Below are 17660 nucleotides of genomic sequence, written 5' to 3' on the forward strand. Positions count from 1 at the left end.
CCATTGTGTTTATATAATTGTATAGTCAAAGAAGTTATTTGTGCCAGGCATTGTCCGGGGTGCACAGTTTCATTTGCTGTTCAGTCCATCACCCCATAGCAGCAAATGGGGTTTAACCCGATTGACCGAACTTTCCTTTTCCTTTTCATACCGTTCCGTAGAGACGGCCTACGGTAATTAGAAAGATCAAACGAAAATGGAGCCCCAACACTCTCACACCCTCATATTGCAGATAATACAGTTTGCAGATAGCTCATGGACAATCAGGCATCCATTTCATCCTGAGCTCACATAACAATAATGTTATGTTTTGTATTGTCCTGATTTTTATTCTCAGCAACTTAAGTAAAGTGCTCTATGAAATTAAATTCTTAGGGCAGAATTACCTCTATAACTCAGTAACTCACTATATAACTATGTTAATTCAGGTGTTTTAGATGAATGGAAGTTTATTCATAAATTACATTACTCATAAATTCAGCGGAACTGTGACTATTATGGTAATTGCATGGAGTGGCTTTGAATTATTAATCAGCGGCGATACATTTAAATTTGTCAGATGTGAGATAACGAATGCAATCATGGAGTCTTAAGTCTCCATCAGTAACGGAGGTGTCTTAATGTGTCGACTCTGTGACCTTCCTGCCACCTCATTTTACTGGCAAATCTGTTTGACAGAATCTCTTTGAGTACGTCATAGAGATAGCCCAACTGACCCTGTGTGGTAAGTATTCAGCTTTGAGCGAGCGTGCGTGCGTTTTGTGTGTGTGTGCCGCGTGCGCATGCGTGTGTGCGATGTGCGTGCAACACTGACTCAGACAAATGAGAGAGCCACTGACAGGCTGAGAGGCTACGTAAATATCACAGTCAATTTGATGTGTCTTTTTCTTCTCCAGTGTATGTAAGTTCCTCTTTGTTCTTCAGATCCATACGACACCTCATCCGGCTCCTTGCAACTCATTTCCATAAAGCCCATGGCAGCTCAGCCCAACTACTCACGCCCTGCGTCCTCTGACCGTAGTCAAGACTCCGCCATTCTCAATGGAGAGGTGAAGACTGTGCACGCACGCACGCACGCATGCACGCACACAGCCCCTAACCCTGAGGGCCACAGTACAGTATATACATCAAATAGTCCAGAGGTGCACGCACATCCTCAAATTTCAACGGGTGCAGGTTCCAAAAAAGTAACTAAGAAAGGAGAGAGGAGCTCCGCACACCGTCTTAAACGGCTCTGTTGTCAATCAATTATTTTGTGAGCTTTTAAAACGGTGTGCAGGTCTCCTCTCTCCTTCCACAGTATACATAAAACACAATTGGATTTGGTGTGAAAGCCTTGCAACCAAAACCAAGTGCTGTACTTGGTTTAGATCGGTGTAGTGTGCACCATATCGATGGTGTTGCACTGCGCAGTGCACATTAGGATTTGGGATGCTATAGCTGCATTTAGGTGGCCGCCATGTAACAAAGCTGCAACTGCTCCATGGTCCCTTGGTCAAATTTAGTGAAGTATCATGTTATCATGTTTTTCATATAGTACAAAGCACAACGTGAGTTTTGAGTGCAGTTCGTCCATTACATGCCATCTCGTTCAATGTGTAGAAACCTACTTTTTAATTTTGAGTGGACTCCAATAACCCAAATAGTCATAATGCCCGAACTCTAAATACAGTAGGTTCAGGAAACACATCATGAAAGCTTGTGCTCTCTCTCTCTCTCTCTCTCTCTCTCTCTCTCTCTCTCTCTCTCTCTCTCTCTCTCCCTCCCCCCCCCTTCTAAGACGAAAGTAGACATGATGAAATAACATTAGAAGTGGTCCAATCTTTTAATGAGCATATAGTGAGGAGGACCAATTATATGAAGATAGGCTGAAAATCAGTGAACTTAGTTAGCTCTGCCCTGCGTTCACCAACTGAACCACAGGCAACCTGCTTAAAGCTGCACTGTGTAGTTTTACACTGTAAAATCCACTCTTAATTAACATGTTAATTACTGTTAATTAACATTATTTTGTACACTCTCTGATTGACATGCAAGAGCTATCATTAACCCATTTCAACCTGACGATTTAAAAAAAAGTCTTCTAAATAGACAATATTCTGTGACAGTCGTTCTCAAACAATGTCATGTCAAGGACTCCCAAAAATAATATGTAATTGACCACCGACCCCCATCTGAAAATATGTTGTTCCAGGGGCCTCCCAGTAGCAAAGATTTGAGTTAAACACGTTCGCTCTGAAAGAATATATATTCAAAGATTTGCGCCACAGTTTCATGATTTTGCAAAAATAGTTCAAGTATAACATAATGCTTAAAACACCAAAAGGGGTTCCCGCCCAGAATGGGTTAAAGGAGTATTCAGTGATTTGGGTGTTTTGGAAAACCACCCAGTCCGCCCCGGTAACAAGATGTGCACATGCACGCACTACAGTGGGGGGACACGCAACAGGCCAACAGCACACACACCAAGGCCCGCCCCCGCTCAATTATGATTGGCGGAAGGCCCCTCTCTATCCAGATTGGATGAAGGCCGGGCCACCTAGCCAAAAACGAAACCTACGGGGATTTTTTGGGACAGGGAGGAACTCCTTATAATTATGATCAGCACACTCTATAGGGAGGATTATCACAACAAAACAAAAAATAACTGATATTTGAATTAAGTGAAAACACTGAATATACCTTTAAAGTCTGAAATGCCAGTATTGTTTGGGTACAAAATAAACATATACAAGTTCAAACAATATAAATTGTAACCCTGTGAAGCAAGAAACAATTTGTTTATTTTGCTGTGGCAGGCCTTCCCTCCTACTAAATTTATAATTCAAAGAAAAATAATGACTTTTGACTCTGCTTCAAAAGGATTTTTTGGGGAAGTGTCATGCGACATCAACACTGATCTAAGCATTTGCTAATGATTGTGATGATGGAAATACATTTTCTTCCCAAAAGAAACGAAAATGAATACTAATTTAGCAAATATTATGAATAAATAATAATGAAATAATAATAATTATTAAATAATATCTTTGTACAGGCGAGCATGGCTTTGAAACAGAAGTCGGACATTGAGCACTACAGGAACAAGCTGAGGCTGAAGGCTAAGAGGAAAGGTTACTATGACTTCCCCTCTGCCGATGGCACCTGCAGCAGAGCCTTGGCACAGAGACAGAGGCACAGCCATGACAGGTCACCCCATGAGCACGACAGACCGCTGGAGCCCGACGACGACCGGGGGTCCACGTACGTCAAGTCTCGCAGGAGGTGAGGGGGGCAAGGCCGGGGCAGGGGCATTAATAAGCTCACCACTTAACCTGTAAATGTAATACCCTATAGCAGGGGTGGCCCACCCATGCAGTGTGGAAATAGTGGCCCTTTCCATCGTCAAAGTTGCCCACCCCGGGTCACAGTGCATATTACTGTCGTAGCAAAAATAGCCGATCTAAAAATATCTGAACATTTGCTATATTTGAATTGAAATCCTGAAAAAAATGTGGCCATTTTTTTCATTGGAATCCTGAAAAAGAACCCTTTTATTTAGTAATTTCAAATTAATTTCGTTATAGTTATGTTAACTTTATGAACTAAATCCAACCACATTGGACATACAAAAGAGGGTCATGCTTGCATGCTTGGAATTGTAACAGCTGAAATCAATAATATATCAGTATTCTGATATTAACCTGAGGGCCGCATTAAGTGAAGGTGGGGGCCGCATGTGGCTGCCGGGCCGCCAGTTGCCCATGTATGCCCTATAGTCTGAGGTCCCTATCTTGCGCCACCCCTTAACTTTTTTTTTTTACCATTTCGAGAAAAGAATTACAATATAGTTCAACTAGCCGATCTACATTGTATTTGAACTATTTTAAAAGGTTTTAAAAAAAAGTTTAAAAAAAAAAGGCAAATAAGTTTAGGGATAAGGGGTAAGGGCTTTTTCTTCCTCTCTACACAATTCGTCTCTTCCTCTGTTCACAATGTGTCCTAATGCAATGTGAGCTTGGCTAGTTGGGAGTTGGCAATTTTTTTATGAATGTTTGCCTGTTATGATGACATGCCCAGAATAGGGACGCTGGGCTTGTGGAGGTTGGACTAACGGCCATTTGACGAATTGATGAAGATAGAATGTGTATATAATCTCGTAAAATGCCACAGGTGAAAAATGGCACAGTATGCCATATGATCCCCCTCATCCATGCAAGGAAGGGGATGATCATTCTTAGCCTGTATGTGTCATTGTCCATTGTACTATAGATCAGTCACAATGTCAACTGTAATGTTGTCACTGTGCAGGGCCAATACAATATAAGCCCAGAAGAGAGACACCGCCAGGCGTGTCTGATTAATATGATTCTGATCCTCAAACAGAGATAAGAGGATTGGCAGCATGCTCTGAGCTGCCCTGTTCGTCCGCTGGGCTGCTTACTGCATGTACTGTACTGCCCTTATGATTTATTTAAGAGCACATGGCGATGGACAGATTAGTTTATTACACCAAACAAACGTACAATCTATTCCACTGGTTCCCAAACACTGGGTTTGGGACCAATTTGTGGGTCGCGGAAACATTTTTTTAATGGGTCTTTGGTTTTTTTTGTTTCCTACAATTTCACAAAACATTCACAAAATTCAATGTTTTTTTCAGTAATTCCAGGAAAACATACATAACATACATTAGAAAACATACATTAGAAAACAAATGTTTAAGAAGTTAGCTCGGGTCCCGGGCAAACGTCAAATGTACCTTTTGGGCCACAGGGCTAAAACGTCTGGGAGCCAGTGATCTATTCCATACCAGAGTGCCATGTACATAATATGCGTTGCCATGTCCTCAGAGAGGAATGCAGCATTCCAGCGTTGGCTTTCATGCAAAGCTGGATGCTGTTGTCAGTTTCAATGTTTCACCCTCCATCGAGTCGAGATGGGGGTTTTAACAACTGTGTAAATAATACTGTGAAATAGCGCACATCTGCTATTAATGTGTTATGTATTTGAGCGGGTGCTTTATCACATTTTGGCCTGACCTCGAAATTAAAAAAGAATATTCTAAATTCTCCAGTTTTCTGAAATAAATATTTTCACAGTTTTTAAAAATAGCAGACCTACAAGCTCCGAGTGGCACGCTATGAGCTTGTAGATCTGCTATTTTTCAATAGCTAAATTATAACATAATGTTTAAAACACCAAAAGGGGTTCCCGCCCAAAATGGGTTATCACAGAGATATGAATCAAATATACTTTGCGCCCGCTGAAACGATGATACTGCCAGAGCATGCCATCTGATAGGCTTTCTTGTACTCTCTAATTTAATATACTATGCTGTTTTGTCGTGCTAGTTGCTTTATCGATATTACATTTGGCTGTGCCACACTGGCCCCTCTCAAGAATATTGTCATTGGGTTGACTCATATGCTGTGGCCTTAATTTAATACTTGCCGAGCACCGGAATGTGTCATATTTTGTAAAAACTATTCTGCCAGAGAAGATCTTTGAAGTCCTTTGAGATAAGAAGTCTGTTATTACTACTGTTGCTGTTTAAATAAAAATGATCATTGAATGAGAATGCTGAAGAAAAACTGACAATGATGATGATATGTAGTGATCGATGTGAATTATGTCTTTAATTCGACTCTTCACAACAGCCGTCTTGAGCAAATTATGGTTACGTCAGATGTTGCCGCTCTGTTCTGTGCCTGAACTGAACCTGAAATATGCATTGTCAATTACATTGACTTATCACACCTAACCTAACTTAAACGCTCACACTATAGTACTTCAAAGGAGTTGGACGAGCAGCTGGCTCAGGTCTGATGTGTACTAATGGCTCACTGTGTGCATGTGGTCTCATTGGCAGGCACTCCCAGGTAGGTCAGCCAGCCTACCGTAGCAGACAGAGTCTGAACAGTCCCAGCCCTGGTGGAACGGAAATGGACCTGCTGGTGATGCGGGAGAGACCCAGGAGAGGCATTCGAAACAGTGGCTATGACGTGAGTTGGCAGTTGACACTGTATCACTGACACAGACCACAGTCCCGCGTGGGCCAGACTGTTTCCAAACGCTTCCGGTCATACAGGTCTGATGAACGGAAGCTCTGATCATGAGTAAGCGATCAAGCGGAAGTGAAGCCTCCTCCCCACTTCCGTTTCGTCTTTACAGTCGCGCAAATTCATCCTGATATAAATCAAAAGCATAATATAGCTTTCCGCTTAGCAGAAATGGAAATAAAAAAGTAAAATGTAAATATTTTAAATTATATTTTCGTGAACGGAAATGGCAGCTTCCTTACTCGGATTTCGGGAGCATTCTATATAGCATTTCAGAGATTGTGGAATAGTTGTCAGGCTACGCGAGACTACACAGACCCTGACCAGAGCTGGATGGTATACAAAATAGGTGATGTTGTCTGCTCATTAAGACTGTGGCCTCCCCATGGGGGGGGGTCTCTCTGGTTGTGCACAAAACTAACAGACCATATAATAATAAAACCTCGGAGGCAATAATAAAGTCTCATTTTAGTTTTATGTACTGTATCAAGAGCTGTCTAAAAGTATAACCGATCAGTTCACTCCCCTTCACTACGGACGTCAACAGGCTGCTGTCTGCCTTTTAGTTTTTCATCATCACTGAGAATAGAGAATCCAACATATTTGTCCGACATATGATTTCAAGTCTAGCACGGCAGACCGAAGAGAAGTGGTTCATCATTCAAATGAATCATCATTTCAAGGAATCGGCTTTCCCCTACTCTTCTCGTCTTGGATTCCCCGGGGACAATGGCAATGCCGTTGCTGTGGGCACAACAAATGCGGTCTGAATATTAACGAGGGTCTCCTTACCCACTTAAACCCTATATACCTCGTTGACCGCACTTGGTCCCACAGGGATCTGTACTTGATGGCTTTGTTTTGTTTCTCCATCTGCACCAAATCTATTTGTGTTGCGAGTGCGAGCAAACCGAGCAATGTAGATCTGCTTTGTTCGCTGAATAATCAATCACCTATTGTTGTCGAATGCTTAACTATTATTATACTAGTACCTAGTATTATACTGTAGTGACTCTCGGGTTCATGTGGTTAAAATACAGCAATACAATGTCTGTCTGTATGTATATATCTCCTTCACATAACCTTCTTACTATGTGTACTAGACCAGTGCCCGGCTGTAGAGCACAGAGTCGGTAACGATGGAAGTTGTCGATCCATGCCCCCTCCGGCAATGCAATACCCGTTGTACCCGTGTCAGAGTACCCGTTGTACCCGTGTCAGAGTACCCGTTCCACCATTGTGTCTGTGTCCCTTTATTCCTATATATTGAGTTCTGTGTCAGGCATGGCCAAATATGAAGTGTTCTGATGTCAGAACAGGCCAGCTCCATATATAGAGATATAGGGTGATCAGGTCCAGATCCCCGGGCAGAGGCTTTTGTGCTGGTTCTGGACAACCAGCTATCCGACGGACTCGACACCGGGCACTACACTCCCTGTGGGGGTGTGGAACGCGTGTGTCGAATTTGAAGTCGGGTGGGGCGAATGGTTTTCGAGTTACGTGGATTACAGATGTACACACGTACAGTACGTACGCACAGAGACTTAGATAGATAGATAGATAGATAGATAGATAGATAGATATTGATGTGCAGTATTGAGTTGGAAGTTTAACAGATGAGAGCTTACCCAGAACTGGCCCACTTCAAACCAGCACACGTTCCAAATGTCTTTAGCTTTGAGTATTTCTAGGTCTTCAAGTTGTCAACTTATTCCATCATTTTCCTCGAAGGGTGGTATTAAAGGCCATACAATAATTGCTCAACATATGGCACAATAGCCTCTGCTAAAGCTGTTCAGAGCACCTCAACTCCATGGACTACAGTGGGAATACTGTTAGCTGTGGTCATACCATAACACTGTGGATCCACATCTCTGCGGCTGCCCCTGTTGCAGGGAGGACTGATTTATGAGGTGCACACTGTGCATTGGTCTTCTGTGGCTACCCTCTATTCGCACAGGAAGTAGGGCAGCCTCAGCTCCGATTCATTTATCACAGAGTAAAAGGGTGGGGTGAGTGGAGATATAGAGCCTGGGATAACGGAGAGTAGAGGATTACAATTTACTATTTAGGCATTTAGCAGACGCACTTAATCCAGAGTGATTTACAGTAAGCAAGAACAACACATGATAATACTGTACATCAAATACATATAGTCATCAAGACTCATAAGCAAGCTAAGAACCTACAGTAGCATCTGTCTAACAGTAGAATATCTGTACAGTGAAGCTATGAGTATAAATATACACAAATATTATAGACTAAATTGTTTCACATAAATTGCACTGCTTAATTGCTTGTTCATAATTTGTAAAATTGGAGTGAATGTGGTGCTGGGATGGTGGAGGAGAGATGCAATGCAGATAAAACTAAACTTGCTGACTGTATTAAGTTCTCCTCTAGCAGACTCTGCTACTGATTCTACTGGTACCTGGAGGCACCAATCACCATAGCTCAGTCAGTTGACATGTAAGAGCACCACGCTGTGGCATTGAATAAGACCTTAATTCTGCTTTGGTCAGCACCTTGTCAACAACCCAGCTGTTGTATACGGACAACTCACTGACTTACTGACTCATTATCAAACTTAAATTTCTTGGCCCTCAGCAACTGCAATCTGTGATGGCTTTGTGGCATCCCACCAAGTCATCAAGGGCCTTTTATCCAAAGCACTTCACATGGAATCCTCCTGTTTGGCTACCTAACCTCCAGATCCCATCTACATAACTGCCTTGACTCCATGACAGTCAATGTCAGACCAGTGGCAAAGAACCTAGGTGTCCTACTGGACTCTGACCTTTGCCTCGAAGCTCATCTAAAAACTATAGTCTGTACCTTCTTTTTCCACCTACGTAACATTTATAGAATCCACCCAGTCCTTTCCACCGCTAACCTCCACCGGCATGATGCTGATTTCATGCGCATGCCCTCTATTGTGTCACCCAGGTTTGATTGATTAAAGTATGTATTAACAGATTGGAGAATTGCAGCTGTCTGTAGGTGCCCTTTGAGAGCAGTTTTGAAGGAGTCAAGGGATTCGCATGTCTTAATGACTGTTGGTAGGGCATTCCACATTTTGGTGGCATAGGAGCGAAAATAATGTAGTCCCTTGTTTGTGCCGAATCTGGGTTACACATGGTTTGTTCAACTCCCTCTGGTGTTGTGGGTGTGGACTTCGTTGACATTAAGGAAGTATTTAGACAGGTACATGGGTATCTTGGTGGACCAGACCCATTGCAAGATGCTGTACCCTGCCTATCAAAATGGTCTACTACTTGGCCTGACCAGTTTGTTTTGGGAAGTCTGGAGCCTTGTTTTAAGGGCCTTTGAGGTGCTGTGGTACCAAGAGGTGCATGCATAGTCGAAGAAACCTTGTACGAGGGCTCCTGTTAAAGGACAACTTTAGTTTTTTTCAACCAAGGTTCATGTATTAGGTTGTCATTTGCTACTTTCTTTCGTTTTAGGGATTTTAGCTGTTTTTGACAGGGGGGAATTTGATCATGGGGCTAAATATGTATTTCTTTACACATTTTTATAGCGATTTCTTTTTTTTATTGTTTACTATAGTCCTACTAGACCCAATAAATTACATCTGGCCACAAAAGATCACAGGATCTACTGAATGTGTCAAACTGGCATATTTAGCCTATGACACACAGTGTGGCTTCCCCCCAGTAGACTACCTTCACATTCAGTAGATCCTGCGATCTTCTGTGGCCAGATGTAATTCTATGGGGTCTAGTAGGACTATAGTAAACAATAATAGAAAAAGATCGCTATAAAAATATGTAAAAAAAATACATATTTAGCCTCATGCTCGAATGCCCCGCCCCCCCCTGTCAAAAACAGCTAATATCCCTTAAAACGAAAGAAAGCAGCAAATGAATATAAATTAACACTCATCTTTTACTTTCTCTAATAACAACCTAAAACATGAACCTTGGTTGAAAAAAACTAAAGTTGTTCTTAGCAGGTAATTTAGGCAGGTAATTTCATTTTAGTGTGATAATATTGTCACCCACTCTAACAAAGAAGCCATCTATCTGCCTTGCTGAGATTATTATTTGATCCAAATAGAATGGATTCTGTTTTTCCCAGGTGGCCATACTTTCACATAGCGGAGACATCACCTAGTTTTCCAGGTGAACCAAGGTAATTAGCAATATAGCTGCATTCTTGGAATGCATTTTTATAATACCATATGAATCTTCATTCTTCACAATAAAATATGAATGAACCACTGCTCTTCAGTCTGCTGTACTAGAAGGAGTCGCTAGTTCAGCGACAGAGATCACCCTGTGTCCCCTGCTGAATTCCCACTGGCGAACATGAACAATTGTGTTTGTTTGAGTGCCCACAGAGGCACCACAGAGTAATCGAACCCAAGTTTCCACGGTGGGGCGGGCAGCTACTTTACCCCTGCCTGCACCTCCCGGGGCGAAGTAATAATCATTTATTTTCTAAATAAGGGATTGAATTAGTGAACTGCACTTATTTAGTTTTCATTTTATCCTCGAGGAAAACCTCGCACCGAATGTGGATTGCGGACTTGCTCGAACATTGCATTTCAAGGGAGACGATCGAAATTACGCGGTGGCATAAAATAGCCATGTTAAGGGGGAAAGCCTATTAAACAATCCTAAATCCCCAAATTGAGAAAAAGGTGCCCCTGACGCAAGATACAGCCATAGTTTCATTATATAGATATTCCACTGTTAGGTTGTTTGCTTACGTATGATTCTTGATGACAATTCTTTTTAATGTATTTGATGTATTACCATGTGTTGTCCTTGCTTACTGTAAATCGCTCTGGATTAAGAGCGTCTGCTCAATGTCTATGTGTGCGTGCGTGCGTGCGTACGTATACGTGCGTGTCTGTGTACTGTAGACGGAACCCGAGTTGATCGAGGAGACAAACGTGGACCGTCTCATGGGGCCACGGGGGTACATGTACGGCGGCGGCCGGGGGGGGGTGAAGGGGCATTCGGAGACGTCCACCCTGAGCTCCCAGCCATCCATCGACGAGGTGCGGCAGCAGATGCACCTGCTCCTGGAGGAGGCGTTCAGCCTTGCGTCGGGGGGCCACTCCACGTCCGGTCGACACTCGCACCACAACCCCCACCACGTTGGCCACTACAGCCCCGGGCCGCCCCCGCTGCCGTACACGGACGCGGTGACCAGCGCCCCTGGCACCATGAACCGTGGCAGGTTAGTAATGACTTTCTTTTTTATAGCGCTTTGCCAAGTGCTCAAAGTGCTTACAATGGTTCATTCATTCATACATTGGGACTCGGGAGGTGAAGTGGCGAACAGTCAACACACCTCACTTCCCACATTCATGGTGGCAAGCTCACACTGACCGACTCATTGGAGGCAATGTAGGGTTCAGTGTCTTGGCCAAGGACACTTCCACATGTGGACAGGAGGAGTCGGGATTCAAACCGCCGACTTTTACTCCACTACGTTTATTTGAAAACTTTTAGTTACCAGTTACTTTGTAGATTTGTATTAATGTTACAAAACATATAGTGACCACTTCAGCGCTATATACATGTTGGCCATGCGACACATTGTGAGCTTGTAGATCTGCTATTTTCAAAAATATTTGTCTGTCCTGATGAAGGTCTAAACGGCCGAAACGTCGACCTAATAATGAGACATTAAACATTTTGGCAAGTGTCTGACAGTGTGCGGGACCCTTTGTTTTTCAAATTTATTTGTTGACATTTTGAACCTTGAAATGAGACATTCTGCATAATGAGTACTTTTACTTTTGGATCTTTAAGTACATTTTTTGATGCCAATACTTTTGTACTTTTACTAAAGTACATTTGGAATTCCGGACTTTTACTTGTAAATAGAGTATTTTCTATATTGCAGTATTAACACTTTTAATGAATTAAACATTTGAGTTATTTTCGCACCACTGCAGGTTAGGCTTGCAGTGGGTGCCGTCCTATGGAGCGGATATGTACCAGTACAGCCTGCCCAAACCAGTAAGTACATGACTATTGTTTGACTTGCATATCTCTACTGTCGGGTAGAAACCACCTAACTCCAAAAGAATTCTGGAAAACCTTTATATAATTATTGTCACTTACTTCCATGAGAGGGGGGGGGGGGTGGCGCAGTTAGTAGTTGCTTTAGCAGACAGCTTGAGGGTCCAATGGAGTTAAGAGGTTTTGTGCCCCTACTTTTCATTGGTTCAATATTTTCGAAACAACACACAGATGTAAAGGGTGTTCAATAGCACTGATTTATGAAAAAAAAAAGAAAAGAAAAAAGCAGGTGGTTAGGTGGTTTCCTCCTTACAGCAACGATATAACAGTTTGTGCGAGAGTATAGCCTTGTGTAACGTTTAATGATTTCCTTTATGTTCCGTTGGAGGCCTTTCGCTTCACTCAGCTCCCTGACATGGCCATGGGCTCTCCTCCACCACCTTTACCACCACGCACCGGACCCCCTCCAGGGACCTCCTTAAGACGGTATGTGCAGTGTTTTGACATGAAGTAATAACCCTGTACCGTACCGTGTGGTGTTTTGTTTCACGAGTGTGATAAAATAGGCTGCAGCTTGTTGTTCCGCTGCTGCTGCTCTGAACACACAGTAACGGTAAAGATACCAAGGATTCGAAAGTGACGTCGCTGTTATGCTACTCAACACGGACGTAACACGGACTCGAAGCAGTTTATAAATCACAGTCAGTGACAAAACAGCTTAGTCAGTTTATAAAACAGCGTCCCTGACGAATCCATGACATCTTCATTCGACCGGGCTGAGTCAACGTTTCACCGCTGTTCCTGGTGAAGGTCGGGAAAACTAGGGATTCCCTTCTCACGTACCAGTGGGACATGTCCCGTTCTGCGGACCGGTGGTTAGAAACCTCTGGTGTAAAGCAACTAGGTGCATTTAATGTACTGAATGTACTCTACTTAAGTACAATTTTGAGGTAGTTGCACGTTGCTGGAGTATTTCCAATTTCCAATACTTTTATACTTCTACACTACATCTCAGAGCCAAACATTGTACTTTTACTCCACTAATTTTTTTTTGAAAACCTTGCTAATTACTTTTGGTGATTTTAATTTTGATTAGAAGACATACATTAACCACTTCAACCCTATACACATTTCGTCCATTTGAAAATAGCAGATCTACAAGCTCACAATGCATTGCGATGCACGCACAGCTAGTACTGTAGCAGCATCCCAATCAGCAATTTTTCATATTATATTCACATACAAATTCACATTAGGAGAGTGGATATTCACTATACATAATGTGCTGTGGCAAGGGGTGATTTTAGATTTAGATTTGAATATTGAACCTGTGCATTGGTAAATGCCAAGAATGTCAATAAGGTGCGCCACACTCACCCAGGTGGAGTGCTTGCTCCCTCTAGCGGCATAGACAGAGCATTGCATTTGGGCAACAAGTCCATGTAAGTGCATCGTCTCTCCCGATCTCTTCTCCATCAGCTCGTCGTCTGACTTGGGGCCCAAGGGCAGGAGCGCTGAGACATCCGTCACCGACCTACAGTCTCAACATGACGGCAACCCGTACGCTCCTACCTCCAGAGCGCCACTTCTTCCCTCGATCACTGCAGAGCAGCCCGTGTCCAACTACTCAGGTGAGGCGTATGTGCGTGGGTGCGTGCGTGCGACCGTGCATGCGTGCAGCAGCAGCATGCTGCATAAGCAATACAACTTACTCAGTATAAGTGTTATTTCTCCCCTGGCTGAGATTATCTACACACGTTTGGAATGCCATCAATACATTAAAAGAAAGAAGGGACAAAAAAAACACATTTAATCAGAGCAATTGAATGCTCTGACTAAATCTAGCCGTCTACTGACCTACCAGATCTCAGTATAGGCTGCATTATGTGCGGACGGTTGATCACGGCTACTGACTACGTGGCCGGTTAAAGACTGATATGCTGTTAGGCGACTTAAGTGGCTGGTTAAAACTGATTTGAGGTTAGGGGACTTACTGTACATGACAGGTTAAGACTGAGTTTTAGGGTTAGAGTTAGGGTTAGGGTTAGAGTTAGGGTTAGGGTTTGTAACGGCGGACGCCGTTACTATACCTAATGCAGATGCTAACACAATTCTACATGTAGTTAGGGTTAGTAATGTCGGACAACGCATGTCATCGCTGCCAAAACTGTAGCTGTGATCAACGCAGAATGCAGCCTCTACTGAATTTCTCCAAAACGCGTGTTACAGGGTTTTACAGGGTTAAATGGGATTTTGTCCCTTTCGATGCATTGATGGCATTCGAATCCGCTTAGATTCATTAATGCTTAGATTCATTAATGCCAGCAAGTTCTCTGTCCACCTCTTCTCGCCAACAGGAAACCCAATAACAGCCGTGTACGCCATCCCAGCAGCCACCCGGCCCGGATACTCTGAATATTTTGTCTCCACGCCGCCCACCTCCTATCGCAGCCCCTCCTGGATGTCCTATCCTCCCGAACCTGAGGATGTTACCCCGCAGTGGGCAGACTCTGTAAGAGACCCGTGGTGGGCCCCAGCATGCCTGACCCATACCCAAGACCTGAGAAATGCCCAATGCTACTCCAGAGGCTAGATGCATGGGGGGTTTGTTATAAAACCCAGTTGTGCAAAAAGTACTCACATCTGTTACTGTTACTTTAAAAAGTACAAAAGTATTGGCATCAAAATGTACTTAAAGTACCAAAAGTTCTATAAAGTAGTCATTATGCATAATGCCTCATTTAAAACATTCAAATGTATACAAATCTTTTGGAAAAAAAACCCTCATCTACAAGCTCTCAATGCGTTGCATTGCGACCTTGTAGATCGGCTCTTTTCAAATGGCCGAAATGTATAGGGTTGAATGTATGTTTTGTTTTTTTGTAATAATAATCCAAATCTACAAAGTATCTAGTAACTAACATTTTCAAATAATATGTAGTGGAGTAAAAGTACAATATTTGTCTATGAGATGTACTGGAGTAGAAGTAAAAGTATTGGAAATTGGAATTACTCCATTAAAGTACAAATACCTCAAAATTGTACTTGAGTACAGTAAAGTAAATGTACTTTACACCATGGATAAAACCATAATGAAGAGTTAGTGTAATCTCATATAAAATTATGAAACCACAGTATGATACAGATTAATCCAAATTAATCCTCCCTTTCAGTAGTAAAGCAACGTTTTGCTGCTGTCATTATGGTACAGATATTGAGAGAAGAAATGTCATTTGTGCCCATAACTTCCCTGGAGCAGGATTGGGTGTTTATTATTATATATACCCTATTTCACACTCTCTCTTTTTCATGAAAGCAAGATGCGTTCCATTCTTTCTGTTTGATCTGTTCTAACCTGTGTGACCCTCCCTATTCCCCAACTCTCCCCTGGCCTGCATTGGACTCTCCTCGTCTGTACGGAATGTTCTCTTAGTTTCGTGTTGCCAGACTGCAGCCTCTCGCAATTTACAAATGCTTCCGTCATACTTTCTGGAGCAACGGGAAAAGCTATCATGAGTAAAATATAAAGCGGAAGTGGAGCCTCCTCCCCACTTCCGTTTCGTCTTTACAGTTGCGCAAATTTACCCCAATATAAATAGAAAACATCTAAGCATATATAGGTTGTTGCTTAGCAGAAAAGGAAAATAAATAAATAAAATGTAAAGATATTTTTAAATGTATTTTCGTGAACGGAAATAGCAGCTTCCTTACTCGTATTTCGGGAGGCGTAGTTCCAGACTATAAAGCATTCGGAGATTGTGGAATTTGTCTGGCTACGCGAGACTACTTTATCCCTGTCTTGTCTGCCTGTTCCAACCAGATGCCTTCTTCACGCAGTGTCTTTTTGCAGAACCAGTACTGTCATTTAGAAACCATTTGCTGAAGTGAATGTATGGCTGGCGTTGAGTGGACACAGCAAAATACCGGGGTAGTTGAGCACATTTCCTAAATGAACAACTATTTTCCTCTCATTTATTAGATTTGATTATTATTCTTTTTTTGACGTGGTGTAAAATCATAGCCGCTAAATGTTTTATCTCCATATCCAAATGTAGTCCATTATTGGAGTTCAAACGATATATGTTTGAATTGGAAAAAAAAACATTTTCAAAAACCATAGGTTCACACATTCATTACCTTCCCCGTTATTTTGGTTCTTTTGTAGTGATTTTATTTCTCTCATTTAAGTATGCTCCATATGGTTTCCCTTATCACCCATTTAGTTATTTAACAAACACTGGTGTAAGACACACACGTCACACACACGCACGCACGCACGCATGCATACGCACGCACGCACGCACGCATGCATACGCACGCACACACGCACACACACACACACACACACACACACACACACACACACACACACACACACACACACACACACACACACACACACGCACTAAAGCTAATTTCTTACTTGATCTAATTCACAGCTATAGCACATTGGTTGGCAGTGTTTTCCTGATACACCACCTAGCCTACCTTGTTTTTCAGGTGCCCCTGCCAGGGTACGTGGAGGCTTTCCCCCATCCTCGCTACCCCCAGGGTAGCTCACCCCAGCAGCTACCCCCCCTGCAGTACAACCTGCCCCCCGAGCCGCACCCCGCCACCCCCACCCCCACAACGTCCCAGCAGAACCTGCCCCAAGCTGGGAAGGACAACATGGTCAGCGTGCCCCTCAGCAGCCTCTCCACCTCGGCTCTGGTCCAGGCTATTCGCCAAGAGGTGGCCAAGCTGGCAAAGAAACAGAATGACATGTTTGAGTTCCAGGTGTGATTCTTCTGCCCCCTAGTGGCCAAGCAAGGAGATGGTTTGTCATTTTGCTGCACTCTTCGTCAAGAGAGGTCACACAAGGCTGGAACCACATCATCAGACAAACTGCTTTTTGAGGTTTGTACTATAAGACTGATCTTCTTAACCCACAGATTTTAATTTCTTTGGTTTTCTCTCCTTCTCGCACACTAGTCAGGTGTGTTTTAACTCACAATTTAAAGGTGAATGAGCAGCGATGGTTTTCTGAAACAAACAAAAATATACTGACAACGATGTCTCGGTAACTATATGAATAATAATATTTCAATTATATTGAAATATTATTGAAATGGGAAATGGATTCAAATATATTGCATTTTTGTGGATCTGTAGAACATGAGGAAAGAACTGAAAGAAGAACTGTTCTGTTTGTACTGAGAGGAACACAAATATTCAGAACAGAAGGTTGAGCATAGAACACAATGTATATAAGCATGTACATATAAGGACATCCTGTATCTTAGGTCTTCTATAGACCTTATGATTTACAACAGGGGTTCTCAACCCGTGGGTCGCGACCCCTCAGGGGGGGTCACCAAATTATTTGGGGGGGGTCCCCAAATTATATATATAAAAAGAAATTGCAACTGAATGGCTGGGAAATAGAAATTAAGAGTCTACACAGTACACATAACACATACCTGTAGTACATGCATAAACTTTCCTTAATGATTAGATCTTGTTTCAGTATTCATTTATGATATATTTTCTCTATTATTAAGGTTATTTTTGCAGTCAGTTTGTATTGGGGGTGGGGAGTGGGGGCGGGGTGGGGCAGGGCCAAAGCATTTCCCGGGGATCC

At 42.7% G+C, this 17660-nt stretch overlaps 1 protein-coding gene across 1 annotated transcript in view; it reads left to right on the forward strand.

The window, feature by feature from the left end:
* Positions 1 to 16822, forward strand: part of LOC310854664 (UPF0606 protein KIAA1549L-like) — a gene marked incomplete at both ends in the record, with an annotated part of 65661 nt that extends 48839 nt beyond the window's left edge. The window contains 9 exons of the mRNA XM_083759339.1: positions 925 to 1049; positions 3038 to 3264; positions 5852 to 5984; positions 10930 to 11249; positions 11974 to 12037; positions 12429 to 12526; positions 13520 to 13671; positions 14398 to 14552; positions 16541 to 16822. Coding sequence (XP_083615465.1) covers positions 925 to 1049; positions 3038 to 3264; positions 5852 to 5984; positions 10930 to 11249; positions 11974 to 12037; positions 12429 to 12526; positions 13520 to 13671; positions 14398 to 14552; positions 16541 to 16822 — 1556 coding nt within the window. The remainder of the gene's footprint in view (positions 1 to 924; positions 1050 to 3037; positions 3265 to 5851; positions 5985 to 10929; positions 11250 to 11973; positions 12038 to 12428; positions 12527 to 13519; positions 13672 to 14397; positions 14553 to 16540) is intronic.
* Positions 16823 to 17660: the final 838 nt, after the last annotated feature.

Source organism: Protomyctophum parallelum (genome assembly GCF_964188405.1).
Source record: "Protomyctophum parallelum genome assembly, chromosome: 2".
Taxonomy (NCBI): Eukaryota; Metazoa; Chordata; class Actinopteri; order Myctophiformes; family Myctophidae; genus Protomyctophum; species Protomyctophum parallelum.